This window comes from Buteo buteo, chromosome 1 (genome assembly GCF_964188355.1).
Source record: "Buteo buteo chromosome 1, bButBut1.hap1.1, whole genome shotgun sequence".
Classification (NCBI taxonomy): domain Eukaryota; kingdom Metazoa; phylum Chordata; class Aves; order Accipitriformes; family Accipitridae; genus Buteo; species Buteo buteo.
Window position 1 is genome coordinate 28980852 of NC_134171.1, and position 17949 is coordinate 28998800.

Below are 17949 nucleotides of genomic sequence, written 5' to 3' on the forward strand. Positions count from 1 at the left end.
AGACCTTATCGCTCTCTACAACTACCTGAAAGGAGGTTGTAACAAGGTGGGTGTCAGTCTCTCCTCCCAAGTAGCAAGTGGTAGGATGCAAGGAAATGGCCTCAAGTTGCACCTTGGGGAGGTTTAGACTGTATATTAGGAAAAATTTCTTCACTGAAAGGGTTGTCAAGCATTGGAACAGGCTGCCCAGGGAAGTGATTGAGTCACCATCCCTGGAGGTATTTAAAAGATGTGTAGACATGGCACTTAGGGACATGGTTTAGTGGTGGACTTGGCAGTGTTAGCTTTACAGTTGGACTCGATGATCTTAAAGGTCTTTTCCAACCTCAGTGATTCTATGGTAATTAAAATAGTCAACACAGAACTACCACAGGCAAATCATACTTGATCAGTCTGACTGCCCTCTACCCTATAGAGGCTGTCTACACAATGAGAGGAGAGCAATGGATGTAATACAACTTGATTTTAGTCAGGCTTTTGGCATCTCCCACAGCATTCACATTTGGAAGCTGAGGAATGATGTGCTGGACAAATGGGCTGTTAGATGGGTTGAAAATTAGCTAGCTGGACTGCCAGGGCTCAAAAGGTAATCATTAATGGCTTGAGGTCAAGGAAGCAGCCAGCAACAAGCAAAATAGTCAACAATGGAGCCAACACTGTTCAACATCTTCATAAATGGCACATAGTGCATCCTTAGCAAGTACCTGGATGAGTCTACATTAGGGGAAGTGGCTGACACAATCAATAGCAGAGCTTCATTTCAAGTGACCTTAATAAACTAGAGGATTGGGCTAACAGGAAACTCAGAGTTCAGCAAGAACTACAGGTGTCAGCCATGGAGCAGGTTGGAAACTGACTGGTTAAGCAGCAGCTAAATACAAGCCACCAAGTGCACTCTCATCAGATGTAAAGTAAACTGCATACTAAGCTACGCTGGCAGGGGTCTGGTCACCATGGAGGGAAGTTATTACCCACCTGTATTCTGTAACGGTAAGGCTGCACTTAGAACAGTCTCCCCCATTTCTTTCCTCCCCGGGTTCAAGAGGGATACTGAGAAACTGGAAATGGTCCAGTGGAGCGCTATCAACATGGCCAGGGCCAGTGCACATAACCTATCAGGAGAGGCAGGGGAGCTTGCCTTGCTTAGTCTGGCAAAGAGAAGAGCCAGGGGAAAACCTCACGGCAGCCTACAACTTCCTGAAGGGAAGATGACAGTCAAACCACTCTCAGTAGTGGCAGTACCATGACAGTGTCACTAATACCCTTAGTGTTATCAACTCCAAGTGCAAAATACCTCCATTCTGAGGGACATTATAAAGTAGAAGTGTCATGATGCGCCTCTATCCCAGGTTTCCAGATACAGCACAAAATGTTACGATCCTTCATTTGAAAGTATCAGGGAGACAACCTGACCTTATGATTTATGGGTTAGAATTCTGTAAAATAGTCAGGATGCCAACAACGTATGGGAAAAATCTCTCCAGCCACATAACAGTCTTCATTATCATCACCATTTTATGCAACACAATTCAAGCATAAGAACCATGAACAATGAAACAAAGTAGTCCCAAACAGTCTGGGAGGGAAAAAAAAAAACAAACCAACAAAGAAAACCACAAATAAACACCACAAAACAAACCACAACAAAAAAACAAAAAAAAACCACCAAACCCAAAACAATATTTACATACAAAACAAAAAAGCAAGCAACCAAACAACAAACCAACCCACCAAAAAAAAATCCAGTCTAAAGATCGAGCAGCTAGATGATTACTGTTTCTATTCCAGGTAAAGCCACTGACTCACTGCATGTCACTTCGACCTCTATCTGCTTCTCTCAAAACTAAAGAAAATTGATACAGTAGAACAACAACTGAGAACCAGGCAGGAGGAATCAAATAGATTTCAGTCACCAGACCCACAGAAATAGAAATAACTCCTACATAATCTGTATAGAACTAAATTGGTAAAAAATATATTACATACACATGTATGTTAAGGCATTAAAAAAAAAATTAGTAGCTGTTGTTACAAAGCTAGCCCACCTCATATTAAGATATATGTAACTTCCCTCCTAGACTGTTCAGCATCTTCTGGAGCCAACGAGTCTGGCCATGGTTCGCTGTCTTCACTACTGATTTCTAACTCGTAAGCTTTGCTTAACATAAGCCCCTGCACAACACATAATTAAGGGTTGTGGTGCTTCTGCTTTTACTGTGCACGCTCAGCTAGATCATCCTGCCACTCCAATTCATTTTTTTACATTGCTGACCTTCTTGTGCTTGTGTTCTCTTCAACTTTCTGTCCAGTGCTTATAAGATTTCTGGTACTATTATCACTTACACAATAGCATTCAAGGCAAAATTCAGCAAACCTCTCCCATCTGCTCCTAAGCTAGCAATCAGTTCGGCTTCGCCTGCAGCGCTGTGCACTGACACCATGAGGAATTCTTCTTCGCACTATGTCATCCTCCTTAGACATTCAGTGCACTTCATGATGGTCTCATAGTTTACCCCTGCTGAGCTAGCTGGAAATTACAAAAAAAAAAAAAAAAAGAAATCAAGTGCTTCAGAAACAACTATTGTTAGAAAAGAGGCTGCTTTTCAATTATCTTGCTTATAGGTAGCAAGGGAAGTGTGGTTTAATTAATTCTCCACTCTTCCACAATGTTTTGCCTTTACAGGAACTTTAAAGTGCTGCATCCTTCCAACCTATCTTTTTCTTAGTTTGCTTTACTCCTCACATCACATTCCATGTTGTAGACCCTCAGAGCCAATCTGTGCCTACCTCATTAGGATTCAGTCCTCCGGTCAGTAAGGAGCCATCTCCACATAGTCCACACAAGAACCTGGGAAGTACAGTTTCCTCCCAAATGCCCAGTCCCACTCCTGTGTATTAGTGCTTCCAGTCCAAGCTGGCTGACATGTTTTGGAACATAAGATAAAGCTTGAAATTTCTTTTCCTTGGAGCACTTGCTCCACTTGCTTTGCAGAGAGGAGGACGACAGCACTACTTGGGCACAATGTCACAGTCCTCAAACGTTATCCCACCATTCTCTTTCATACCTGCATGTGAACAGACAAGTTTTTGCACAACTCACAGGAGAAGAATCCTAGAATATCCTCAACTTCAGCACAAAGCAGTGTATATTTCCTAGAACATCTTTGCACTGTAGTTGTTAATACCTGGACTTGAACACTAACTGGACTCCTCACATACAGACAGACAGGTATGGACCACCTGGACAAGTTGGGTTTGGTTGGGGTTTTTTTGGCAAAATCTTGCTTTCAGCTGCCTCACTGAGAGAAATGTCTAAGAGAAAACATGTTTGTGTCTCATTGCTGTCTACATTTGCTCTTAATATATGTATCTAGACATGGATTAGCATACATTGGTCTGTGGGCTGCTTGCCAGTAAGAAGTTCTTCTGTTCTTTTGTTTTCCCTTCAATTGTTCCTTATTCAACCCCAGGTGCTCTTACTGGAGCCAAAATATAAAGGACACTTATTTGCTGCCTATAAAAATACATGCACACACTGAATACAGTTACTCTGTATGCCAGTACACTTGTATTTGTTTACTCCAGCATTCATTACAATGCCACCTTACTTAAGCACATATATCTCCTGTGCTGTATTTTTCCTGTTCTCCACCCCTCCCCTCAAGCATCTTTATGGCAGTACTACCCTCCATATAGAAAAGATTACCAGCTTCAAAAGCAAAATAGAATAGCACGGGAATAGATATCATTACTTGTTTCCTACAGGTACTAGAAGCAGTTCACTGATCTTTCAGGGAATACAAATCATACCATGGACACGTTCCGAGTCTTAAGTGACTATGCTAATTACTGACACAAAACAGACATAGTATTAATTTGCGCTGTAAGCAATGTTATACTGGTGTATCTCATTGCTACCCCAGATAGTGGGTTATGTGGCTGGAAGCTTGAAGTAGAACTGGAAGCCTGAAGTGCAGCTGGGAATGCTATAGTGGTTTTCAAGCTTTCTTACAGGAGCTTCCAGCATGCAGTGAGGATAACAACAACATACCTGTAAGCCTACCTTACCTGATACCTTATTTTCCTGCTAATTTTAGCCCAGTCCACTCCTAATCAAAGCAATCCAGATTGGTATTAACATCATCTGTTTTCTTCCTATACAAAGAAGTGGCACATTCAGGCCTCCCAGGTTAGCAAAGCTCAAATAAGAGGGAAAAAAGCAGAGGGCAAGGCAATGGGATATTGATCCAAAGTACAGAAGTCCTTACTCTTCTTCTCCCTGAGAGACAAAGAACACGGAAGATAAAATTGGGATTTTACCTTCCTCTATGTTAAATAATGCCAAGCCAATGGAACACAACTATCATAAAAAACCATTTAAATGCCACAAGCAGTAGTAAATACTCCTGCTAAATATTATTACTAAAATGCTGAACAAAATGCAACAAAATACATAGTCTGCTGTTGTAACTGAGAAATGTTTTGCCTTCTGGTTTGCTTTTTCAGTAATGATTGAAGACATTGGATGTAATTCTAATCCCATCACAGTTAAGGGGACTTCTGCCTTGACTGCAAAGAGTAATATTGGGTCCCAATACAGTAATGATGAGCGCCTTCATTTCCTCCATGCTACTCTTATAATGAGTCTAATCTTGTTCCTGGCTGTGCTTTGAGCAATAAAGAGCATCATCATTACAGCTATGCGGACTCCTGCCAGATCTCTGCTTCTTTCTGTAAGACACAACTGTGATGCCACATACTTAATTTAATTGTGAAGTTATAAATGCCAACAAGGTTTATGAAACATTTCTCTGGAGAACTGTCAGCACATCTGAAAAACAAAAATGCAAGGCACTTCGCTAGCAACTAGAGCTACCAACTGGATCAAACAAAGTAACAATACCTTGCACAACTTTTTCTCTTGCAGAAATCTTGCATTTACAAATGATTTGCAGTTTTTTGACAGAAAATGTGATTTCTGCAAAACTGAAGCTTGCTGTGGGAAAATTCTGATCTTGTTAAAAGAGCCAAACATCTTCTCTGAGGAAAATAGAAGGCTTTTATTCTATTGTCCTGGAGTCAGAGCTTCCTATCTTGTTTCCCCGACAGAAGTGTAGTTCACAAGAACCACAGTCTCCTGCAAACCAGGCCAGTGCACTGAATAATTTGAGTACATGCTCCTTCCCCTCCTCCTCCCACTACTTTGGACAGAAATGGGGAACTGGATAACATATGCTGCATCAGTCTTCATTGAAAACAAAATCAAAAGGAACACTGAACTATGTCCTTAGAAAGGAAGGCAAATACAATTTATCCACTAGTGTGCACATCCATAACTCCCTGGCTTCCTTGCTTGGCTGGACTGCAGACTTAATAAAGAGATGTAGCTGCCCTGACTTTTTTTAGAGAAGAGCTTGAGTAGAACCAGTAGTTTCTTCCTCCGTCATTTCAGTTAAAATGTTTTCCCCTAATTTCTGTGCAGTGTCTGGAATTGAGCACCAAGTATATGTGGGAAATTATACAGGATTTAAAAATAAACCAAACCACACAAACAAGATAAAAAAAACACCAACACAAAACACACCAAAAAAAACCCAATCCACACGCAAAAAACCACATCACCATTTGCATTCTCTTATCTTAAAATAGCTCTTTTGCAGGTGAGGGTATAGATCTTCCCTAGGAGTTTCAAGATAGGACAGCTAACTGTTGCTAAACAAACACTAACGGCTTCTTCTGATGTATTAGCATGTTTACAGCATATGAATGAGTATGCTTTTTCACAGTTTGCAAATTCAGCACTTACCATTGTCTCAAAACTCTGCCCTTCCCATTCTTGTTAATATCAGATAAACATGGAAAATAATCTTCCCAATAACAGCTTGCAGTCATAGAAGGATTTACATATAGTGCTGTTCTACATTTATGGCCTTATAGCAGTAAATATTAGTATTCTGATCATCACTCCATATTTAATTTTAAATTGCAGTTTCAGTTATGTTTGTCTTGATTAATTTATACTATATTTGAATTACATTGCATCTCATTTTCTGTGATGCTGCCAGATATTTGATTATTGGATGGTTCCCAGGGATATCATTTAAATTTAAGACTGTTTGGGTGTACAGTATGCATCCCACAATTATCAATATACACTTTTATCTATTAAAAGTATGACATATCAATGCCTTCATGTGCAGATTCATCTGGAGATCTAACACTTGATATTGAATTGGCCTAGAACAGCTAAATATTCACAAAATGTTCTTCCATTTACTAACTTTTGCTAACAACCGCATCCATATTGTTAATTTTTAGCTGGTAAGACTTTTAGAGTGTGCTTTGATATTTGGTTATTACTTAAATATATCACAATGTGCTAAGCTGTTTTTCAATATGTGAAACGATAACAAAACTTAGATTGAGGCCGCCTTGGAAAGAGGAAAAAACACAAAAGGTCTTTTAGATTACAAAGCTGAACATTGCAAATTAAAAGATTCCCTATTTTCCCCTTAAAACATGCATGTCTGGAATCTGTGAAAGACAAAGCAACTGCCAGTACAGCAGACATGTAAACTCATCTTTTATTCCACCAGAGTCCATAATTCAACTGATAAGCATGGTGAAGTACCAGTTTGGTGTCTCCCAGAAGGTTAGGTTATAATATAACAATGTGTTCCACATTCTATTCTGCTGTGCTGAACTGGTAAACCATACAGTGGAAATTACCAGCAAGTCCAAATTATCTAGCTATTTTAATGCATCTCTACTGGTTTCAGAGAGCCACAAAGGTTTACCAAGAAAGAAAAATTCCATTATTTCCCTTACATCATCTATACATATTGCACAAAAAAAGATTAGGGAACTAAAAAAATAGAAATAAAAAGGAAACTTAGCATTGTATGGGAACTCTCCAGTCTATTACTTACTGGAACTATAAATTGTTCTTCTAACTTCAAGTACAATATGCATCAATGGTCCATTCATTTTCTTTAGTACAAGAAATTCATATTACCCAAGTGAACTGTGAAGCTTGGTGCCAATATTTATTTATGAGGCTGCTTAAATTCAGATTAAGAAATAACTTGCCATTTTGAGTAAAATAGGCTGAGTTTTCTTACTCACAATTTCACAGAATCTCTCTTACTTAGGACTAGCGTGTATTTGTCTTGGCAACATAATGCACCTTATTAAAACACTCTTTGATACACAGATTGGCTTATATGTTATAGTACACATCTATACACACTCACACATTTCCAGTTTGATACAAAGAAATAAGGAATTTGCACAATTACTAAGAAAGGAAAAAAGCCCATCTCATTCTAACAAATCAGAATTAATCACAAAAAAAAAAAAAATCAATACACATCAACACAAATTTGTCATTGGTACTCAGACATTTACCACTAGGAAGGTTGACTATGCCCTGGAAAAGCAGGGTGGCACTTGTGGAAAGCATAGACAGCTCAATTAAATCTACAGAAATATCATGATTTTTCAGCAGCATTACAGATTTTTTATTTTATTATAGGAAGTACAGTTAGGCAAAAAATATTCAATGTGCTTCTAAAATAAATACTTTTTAAAACAAATCATTTAAAAGAACAGTTATCTGCAGAAATAGATTCTCTTTTTTAATTTTACATTGGGCCCTGCTCTTTTAACTCATGATTAGAAATTCTTAAATACAAAAGTTAAATATAGTCTGATTTATTTTCATATCTAGACTGATGCTTGAGATCTTGGGAAGCTGTCCGAAAAAGCGAAACCAATTCTATAGCTAATTACCACTATGTAGGGTTCGGCGTTCAGAAGATCTCGCGATGTCACGGAAAGTTAGAGGGTTAGTCGCAGCCTTGTGATGTACCTGTACTCCCACCTCCCTTTGTTAGTATAAAAGGAATTAACTGCGCAATAAAAGGGGGAAGTTGGTGCTCACACTGTGTGTGTTATCTGTCTCTTTCCCTGGTCCGGGCCGACCAGTGGTCTAAGCATGGCACCTTGACATGTAGCGAACGCTACACCACTATAGATATGAAAGATTCAGAAATTATTCACACACTCTAGACCTTGAAACCACAAAATTCCCAGCAAAATTTACAGGTTAGAAGGCAAGTAGTCATTAAATCCTCATTTCACTCACAGCACTGCAAAATATAAAAAAGAATACAAAGACCTCCAAGAGGCAGCTAGCCATGTGGTTTGCTGGCATTTCATTCTTCACTGATGAAGTATGAGAAAGGTAAGCCTGTATTCCATTAAAAAAAATAGAAAATGCATAACTATATAATTTGGGTTATTATAGCTCAGATATCATTTGCTTTTTGTTAACATAACCTTTAACTATGCTTTTTAAAATAAGACCTGACTGCAACAGGGACTTTCACAATCATGATATACAACTCTTCATTTTCTTCATTAAAATATCGAATAAGTATGGAAAAAATAGATAATTCTGAGTTAAGAAACACTGAGATTCCTTTAGTATGAAACATTTTTTTTTTCTCCCCATTAACACTTGTTGGCTTGCCACATGCTTCTACATAGTATAGCACAATTCCAGGGCAGAGGATCACTCTTCTCTATCATAGTGTTACCAACAGCAGTATTCTGTATATAGTACAGCTGGATGAAATAAAATTTCTAAAGCAGACTATGATGCTAAAAATAACAACTTATTTTCTTCTAGTAGCCATAGTCAAGAGACAGAATTTTTTTTATTCTCCCCCCCCCTCCCCCACCTTGATCACATCCTTTAAAGATTTCTTGTAGCTTATCTTGGCTATATTTCTCTCTTCGTTGAGCTTTGAGAACCATCACATAGGCACCACTCTCAATTGTTAGTTTTCCAGGACAGCATGACAGTCCTACAAAAGCAGCTGTGAGACCTAGTGAAAATATAAAGGCAAGCAGGAAGAAAAAAAGATAATTATGTATAATTGGAATTTCTATTCCATCTGTGCTGCAGACTGCATAGGCTCAGCTGAATCAGGCAGAAGATGTAGCAGACACCAAGTGAAGCACTGAGGATTTAACTTGCGTCAGCCATGTATGAAAGCTTTTCTACCTAAAGTTGCTTGAAATAGGACAGGCTAGAAGACAGATACAACATATGAAAACTGCACCAGAATAGTTTGGGGTTTGGTTTTTCTTTTTGGTCTTTCTTGCCCAATTCTGATTTGGTCTATGGGTCTATATGTGCATAAGAGGAACAAAGGACAGTGATTTAACTTCTCTTTAAGTGTCTGCTTCTAACCCAACTTTATTCAAATTGTACATTCAAAAACTTGCCTCCTTGGGGTTCATGCTTCTCCATACCACTATTTAAATTGTAAATCACCTATTTAGCAGAACACAGCATACACCCCACTGCATTACTTTGTAGTTCCTGGCTTGACCAGCGTGGTCTGAAAAGCAAAAGCAGCTGTCCTGACCTCCTCCTAGTTACTTGAGCCAAGAAAAAAAACATGCCTTCAGCATACCACCTCTTGGCTCTGTCATGGGTACCCATCATCTTGCAGGCCTAGAAAAGGGCATATCCATGAAATCCTTGCAAATCAGTGCTCAGAATGGATGTAGTTGTCCTACTGTATATGACCACTGATCATCAAGTCATGATGTTTCCTCCATACAAAACAACTACTACAGGCCCAGGGCAAGCAAGAACAGTATTTGCATTAACTTCTTTTACTGATAAGTCTATAGTTTATAGCTCTGCTAGATGCAACATTTCAGGCAGAAAGTCTTTTTGAAAGGTGACATCTGCTTCGATTTCATGGCAATGATACAGTCTTAAGAAGCCACTGAAAATGGAGAGCACAAATCACAGACAGCTTTTATGCTATTTCTTCAAAAAGTCCAGGCTAGGATTTCTGAGGATGGCAGAGGTAGGGCTTTCCCTCACATAAAAGAAAATCTTACCTCTGACCAATTTTTTCAATAATTTCTATAATTTTGCTGCACTTCTACCGTAAAAATATGTGACAAAATGACCTGCCACTTGAAAAGGGAGCTGGGGGAGGAGATGAGGAATAGAAAACTAATAGTCCACATACTGCTGTTCCAGTCATCATTTAAGAACTCCATGAACTACAAAGTACATGGGCTTTTCTACTTTAAAAAAATTGACTACCTTTAAAATCACCAAATTTCCAGAAAGACAGACATGAGAGAGTAAATCAGACGAGAAGCCTTTTAGAACAAGTTCTTTTCAGACTAAGTAAAAGCTGAAAGATTGTATAAATGGTATTTCACCTAAGTTACAACATGATAGTCAAGAGAAGATGTTCATTTTCTATGCAGTAATATCTGATTGCCAAGGACAGAAAGCGCTACGTTCCCCAGGCCGAGGCAAGATGTGCCCAGCTAAGGCCATTACATCTGGCAACTCCAGCAGCTGCAGAATGGGAAGTTGTCCATTGTACGTTTTGAGGTCACATTTGCTCTCTCTCAGGAGGTCTAGGGACTGCTGGCCTTTCTGGATTGTGGGCAGAATCTATCAGGATGAAGGGAGCAAATATCAGAAGAGTGTCCTCAATGGTATGCAATGCTATTTAGCTGAGGTCAGCTAAACTGTGCGCCTCTTCACATTTAAAAAAAAAAAAAAAAAACACAACAAACAAAAACTCTAACCAAAAAAACTATCAAAAAACATGCAAATGTGATCCACAGACTGAAGACCCAAATGTACCATGTATTCCTTCTGGCTCAAGAGGTTTTGAAAGACTGTGACGGTCACTGACATTGGTGAGTAGTGTGAAATTCAACAGAAACACAAACAGGCCAAGACTTAGGATCATTGTTAATGACAACGACATTTTAACGATCCATAAACTTCCTATTGCTACTGATACTCAGTTACTGAGAGTTATCTAAAAATAAACTTCTGTTAAGTTAATCAATATGCAAAATACAAAAAGCCCTTCTTATTTCTTCCCTAGGACTACACCCTGACCATGTACTTCCAGCAGTCCTGGAGGGATAAGAGGCTCTCTTATTCTGGAATACCTTTGAACCTAACTCTGGACAACAGAGTGGCTGACCAGCTCTGGGTGCCGGACACGTATTTCCAAAATGACAAGAAATCATTTGTCCATGGGGTGACAGTGAAAAATCGAATGATTCGACTCCATCCAGATGGGACAGTCCTTTATGGCCTACGGTACGTGGGGTTTTTTAATCAGCTATATGGCTGTCCTGGCAGAATGCAAGTTGTGATTGGTAAGCGCAGGTACTACTAATGCTGCTCTCCTCTCCTTTTTCCTGGTTTCTCAGGGCAACTTTGTGAGTCAGCAAATACTCCATCTAGACCACCACAGTACACCCGAGAATGTTCTGCAGGGCATCAAAACTACCTTTAATAGCTATAGCCATAACGAACAAAGCCTAATGCCTCCATTTCTTTCAGCTCTTCTGAGCATGTTAACGCTACTGATGAGTTCTTTTATTATGGTTCTCACCCAGTAATCAATCACAGCTTAGACAAACACTTCATTCCTTCTGAAATTTCTCCAGCAGTTCTTTAGAACAATGTAAAATATGAAATTGGGAGTCATCTGAAGAAACATGACCAACATTTGGTAGGGAGTAAAGATGATGACATTTGTAAATTAACATGAATTATTTAAAGACTATCTAGATGTCTGAGTACAGGTTTTCTTTAATCTGCCTTGGTTTATCACTGCCTCTTCACACCACAACTGCTTCTTCATACAGTGCAACCTATATACCCCCCTGTAGATAAAAATATATTCTAAAATCTGAACAGGCACAATCTCATGATAAGGTACACAAATGTAAAATTAAAACTAAACCAAGTTACTTGTTATGTTGAGACTCCTACAGAGCCTGAGTAGGCTTTGCATTATTTTTAAAGTTAAGGTAGCTTTGCTTGGGAAAAAAAAAAAAAAAAACAAAAAAAAAAAACCACCAAACCAACAAACATTGCCTGCCTGAAACAACCTTTGATCATGGTTATCATCCAACAGTGAAAATAATGTCCGGAGAACATAAACCTGAAAGCATACTTCACTTACTCAGAAAAAAGTCACAACACATAAAACCTAGCTGAAGTACCTCAAAATTGTACCCAAGATAGGATTGGAAAAAACAACAACAAGAAAAAGCAAAACAAAACCCCCAAACTGCTGCAGCAATTCAAAATGAAAATAATATTTGGGGAAAGGTAACTTAGAGCTTACTGAAAATAAAAGTTTGAAGTGACCTCAGCTTATAAAAACATAACCTTTTAAAACACAATACTACCCACGCACTCAGAGAAAGCCTTCCAAACCATCAATTCAAACTTCACAAGAAACAAAAAATCATTAAAAAATAATAATTTTGGTTCATTGTAAGTTTTCTTTTGAACTTGTCAGATTCACAGGCAGTGCATCAGTTGCTACCAACAACCACACAGGCACTTTGATACAGCCAGATCTGTTCTGGTACAGAAAAACTGCTACTTCAGTTGTGAAAAAGAAAACAAAGAACCCATGAGGAAATAGCTGATAGAATACAGGCTGTCATTATCATCTGCTAAACAGAACATTTGAAAAATACATCTTTCCCATTGCCTTCAGACCTCCTATAGTTCCTTTCAATCGAACTGACTCCTGAAAATCAGCTTAGCAGAGCAGTTATGATTAGAGGAATTTTTGGCCTGAGAACTTTTCAAAATACTCCTTTCTTTTTTTAAGGCCAGGAACTAAATTTATTTACATTCCCGGTTTTGCACAGTGGCAAGAATGTGCATTAGAGCTGAGTAGTCCCTCACATGCAGTTGTATACAATATAAACTACACCCAGAAAAATATATATGCCATGCACGTGCTTACACACACACACCATACGTCTGGTATCGATAACTGTCTTCTGCAGAAATAGCAAAAGAAGCTGTGACATCTGGTGAACCTGCTGCAAGCCCTCTCACATGCTTCACCCACAAAGCACCAGCCTGGCCAAGAAGCTGTGACCTTGCCCGAGCATAATGTCTGTGCTCTCTCTCTCAGAGATGGTCAGGCAAACCTCCAGAGCAACAGCAAAGATGGTCACCTTCATGTAATGACATTGCTAGCTCGTATGATTAGATAATCATTCGCATTTGAATGGTTAAGCAGCAGCTCTGCAACTTAATACCCCATCCAATACCTCACCGCTCTCAGTAGGAAAACCAAACAAAACCAAAAACCGAATAAACAGGAAAACCCACACACTAATATAAAGGGCAATCTACATTCCACACACTTGCAGTCTAGCACTGCATGATTCCCTTCTCCTCCCTCACCCCTGCCTCAGCCCTTAACGTGCGCTGTCACAGGGGCGACCTGGGGCTCCCCCAGGTTTCTGGGCTTCTCCACCTTCTCACCCCAGCGAAGGCAGCAGGGGCTCAGGGTGCAGCAGGGCCAAGTATTGCCAGACGTGCCCATATCCACCGACAGCATTGTCATCACCAACCATGTGCAGGGAGAGATGCTCAGCTGTCAGGTTTTTTTTCACATGTGCCATGTTTTCTCCAAGGACAAGGCAGCTGTTTAGACACATCTAGTGAGCAGACTTTGGTCTGCCAGCTGCCAGTGAAAACATATGCAGTGTCCCCATCCCACAAGAAAGATCTGATCAAAGACAAAGATAACAAATGAGCAGAAGAAAGACTGAAGTTAAGAGACATTGAAACAGGTTTCATACAACAGATGGCAATTATTGCACTAAGTTTGCACCTATTAGTGGTCACTTCCCTCATGGTAATAAATATGCTTCTGTCAGCCTATAGGTTACCTTTAGATCATACAAACACAATTTCTTCATATAACAGATGACACATATGCCTCATAAGTAGTAAAACAAGAGAATACTCTGCAGAAAATGTTCTTGGGTAAAATTCAGCATTGCCCGTTAGAAATATGAACACAGCTCCAATCTTAGTCTCACAAGTAGAGGAGAAACTTTGCAACATATTAGCCTGCATTTAGCTTCTATGCAGTAGAGAGCGTGAAGACAATATCACTGTCATGGCTTAACCCCAGCTGGTAACTAAGCACCATGCAGCGGCTCACTCACTCCTCCCCCCTGTGGGATGGGGAGGACAATAAAAAAAAAGTAAAACTCATGGGTTGAGATAAGAACAGTTTATTAATTGAAATAAAATTAAAATATAATAATAGTGATGAAAAGGAAGATAACAAAAAGAGAGAGAAATAAAACCCAAGAAAAGACAAATGATGCACAATGTAATTGCACATCACCCGCTGACCGATGCCTGAGTAGCTATCTGCCCCTCCCGGCCAACTCGCCCCAGTTTGAGTACTGAGCATGATGTTCTATGGTATGGAATATCCCTTTGGCTAGTTTGGGTCAGCTGTCCTGACCATGCTCCCTCCCAGCTTCTCATGCACCTGCTTACTGGCAGAGCACAGGAAAATAAAAAATCCTTGACCTAGGATAAGCACTACTTGGGAACAACTAAAACATCGGTGTGTTATCAGCATTATTCTCACACTAAATCCAAATCACAGCGCTGTACCAGCTACTAGGAAGAAAATTGACTCTATCCCAGCTGAAACCAGAACAATCACCAAACCTCTCACACAGGACCTGTGAGTTTCACTTTCATTCCTGAAGACAGAGCATTGGCCTGGCGTGACTCAAACAAGACAGACAACACCAGGCACACTACAGACCAGGGTCTGAGTTCCCAACAAATTAGGCAGGACCTTAAACCATCTCTCAAAGACGATTTTAAATGCTTGCTTTCCCCCGTGCCTCCTATTCCCTACACAAATTTTCTATTTTCAGTCCACAGTTAAATGTTTCTTTTCAGGCTCAGATACGAAATTTTACTGGCTTCTTTAAACAGGAATTGGAACAATCACAGCAGCTCTAAATAACCTGTTTTGCTTGCATCCATGTACTCAGCAGTTTGGCATTGATGCAATGTTCAGTCTCAACAGAGTTGAGGAAAAATAAAACAAGGTTAATCATCTGGCTTTACAGATGAATAAACAAGGGAAACATGCACTGAATACACTGAACTGGTTTCAGATCATATAACAAAGCATTATCACTTCAGTATGTCTCCATTATAGTATTTCTATGATGAAAAAGAGTCTCTTTAGCTATTTTTTCCTGTAACTTTCAGCTGTTATATCCCCACAGTTTAAAGAACAATGTGTGCAAATAAACTTGTGCAGACACAGAATACTCCTAAAATTGTGCATTGCTGTTATGTCTCTTACTGCAAATGCTACCTCTGTTAATTATTCACAGTAGTGAATAACGTGTAACATTACTAACCAAATAAGTCTTTCATCCTATCACCCAAGAAACTAAACACACATAAACATATTTAACTCCACATTAGTATTTCCACTGAATTCCACTTCAAATACGCTAGGGAAGTTGAGTGTCACTGTTAAGTATTATGTACCTGAAGTGCATGATTCTTCAGTTTCTATCAAGTACTCCCACTAGCAGCTATTATTATTTTCTGTGACGTAGCCACCTGCTTCCTAAGGAAAAAAAAATCCCCTTGAGTCAATGTGCAAACCTGCAGCACTGAGGCTGGTGTCCGAGACAGCTCTAGCCTGGTCCCAGTACAGCTGGTGAAATACTGGATTCTTCTTTATTTTTTCTGCATTTTTAATAAGTCATCAGATCCCATTATCTATAACCCTTCTGACATCAGCAGTGTCTCTCATGCCTTTTATTGCCTTTTCAAGCAAGATTCTCTAGAAATCGCTCCCAAAGCTCTAGATTCTCAAACCAACACATGCTGTTGGTTTTTTTGCCTTGTCCTTTCTCCCCCTTTCCTGAGTAAGATCCTAGACATGTAATCTGTCTTTAAGATATTTAAGGAAACATTATTAATTTATTGTATTGAATACCATATTTAAATTCTTATGTCCCAATGTTAATCGGGATGTTAATGGAAGCTCTGATTTAAATCATTCTTTCCTAGTATTTTTATGCCACCTCTCAATTCTTCTCAGCATTTCAGTAGCAGAACAATGGCATCTTGTTGCTTCCAAGACATCTGTTCTGTTATCATGACATTGCCTCAAAATAAACATCAGCAGAATTTCATCTCGTGTGGTGAAAGCAGCATATCCTTTAAAAGTATTAGTTGTTGAGAAGCACAACCTACCTTCAGTGACACCTTTACACAGATTTCCCTCCCTTCTCATGTTCAGACACAAACCCATCTTTCATTAGGGCAGGTATTCATTTATTTCAAGGCAGGGGGACTGAGCATATTGTGACAAGGACACGAAGATCTGGCTTGGAGAACCAAAAACTTTTGGGTTTAGTGAGACTGCACATTTTTATACTGCTGCAGCAGAGGATGCCACTTTGCTAGGCACTGCTACAACTGCAAGGGGACAGGGAGAATAATGATCTTTGCCTTCAACATAAAGACTTCTTACTTCATAACTTCTTACACAAAGAAGGTCTTCTGTGACGTAAACGCTGTCAGACACATCCATCTACCTCCAATGAATTCACAAATGTGAACTGACACATGCAACATTGTATTTACTAACCACTTATCCATGCAATATGCATAGAAGCCCATCTAGCATACTCAAAAGGTAGAATACAAGAAAAGCTATATTTAAATGCAGAATGCTTTGTTTTTAAATATAATCTTCAAAGTAAATGTCTTGACTGTCTGTATTTTGGTGACACATCTGAGAGTGTTACTAAAGAAACTTGCTAGCCAGGAGCTTACATCTTTTAGTGGAGTGATATTTCCCTGCTTTGTGGATTAGTTTTGTATTGCCATGATTTGGAGTTTTGGTTTTCCTCCAAATCCTTCATAGATTTTATCAGAGATTCAATTATTGGGTCCTTTTGAGGACATCCCATCATGGCAACAAGCAGCTTGCTTACACTGGTACTGAATAGATTGTTCTCACTTGTGTTACTGAACATCTCCAGCCAAAAAAAAAAAAAAAAAAAAGACTGCAGTCATTCTAAATGATAAAAAACAATGTCCTCTAACTGAATATAAAGCTACTTTTTATTTCACTCTCCAGAAAAATACAGAACAACTTATAAAGCATTTTTTTATCAGGTGATAAAGTAGTTTTGAAAATGATACAAAAAGCTATTTCTTCCATGTAGCAATGCCGAAAGATTTAGCAGCAGGCATCTTTAAAAAAAAAAAAAAGAAGTGTTATGCTGGAGTAAAGAATCCAAGGAAAAGCAAGACATTAGATCACAGCTGACAGAAAGCTTTACTTTCTCCTACTTAGTGTTTCCTATATGGTTACCTGGTATTAAGGGTCACAGGAACCAATTTAGGACTTCCTTTATGTTTTTGAAACCTGAAGATATACAAGAACTTTGCAAGAATAAGTCAATCAAATATTTGTCATTTCTTCCACCTCCCAAAACATTTCAGTCTCTGAGGGTCAGTTTTCAGGATTCACGGGCAAATGAGTACATTCCCCAACGTACACCTATTAGGAAGGGGTAGGGATGAGGGGGGCAGTTCACATGTGCGTCGTGGATGCCAGTTCAGCCTGCCGCAGGTCACACTGGGCCTGCTGCAAACTTTCTTCCAACAGACTACCCTTAAGCGAGCAAACATGCCTGACGGGCAGCCAGCACGGCCCCTAATCACGGGGGATGCACTGCTAGGAGCATTTTTTTAACTCAGAAGCAAAAAGGAGAGGAAGAGGACATGGCAAATTGATCCTGAGGCAGATGGATTTTCCTCTTTGTCCCTCCCACTGCTTGTGGACTGTTTGAATTGTCTGTGCCCCTCTGTCAATCCTACTGTCACCTCCTCTTGCTAGTCCATAACCCAGTCCTTGGGCATGGCATGGCTGGTACAAGGAGATGAGCAAGCAATGACCAGTGCCTAAAGCCATGGGGAAAAAGCAGTTGGCACCAACAGTCTACACACAGAATACAGCATGCATGGCCAAAATACAGCTGCATTTA

The 17949-nt window shown here is 39.4% G+C and overlaps 1 protein-coding gene across 1 annotated transcript in view; it reads left to right on the top strand.

Moving 5' to 3' along the window:
- Nucleotides 1-17949, top strand: part of GABRB1 (gamma-aminobutyric acid type A receptor subunit beta1) — a 137177-nt gene that overhangs the window by 61415 nt on the left and 57813 nt on the right. The window contains exon 4 of the mRNA XM_075025380.1: nt 10944-11164. Within this exon, the coding sequence (XP_074881481.1) occupies nt 10944-11164 (221 nt within the window). The remainder of the gene's footprint in view (nt 1-10943; nt 11165-17949) is intronic.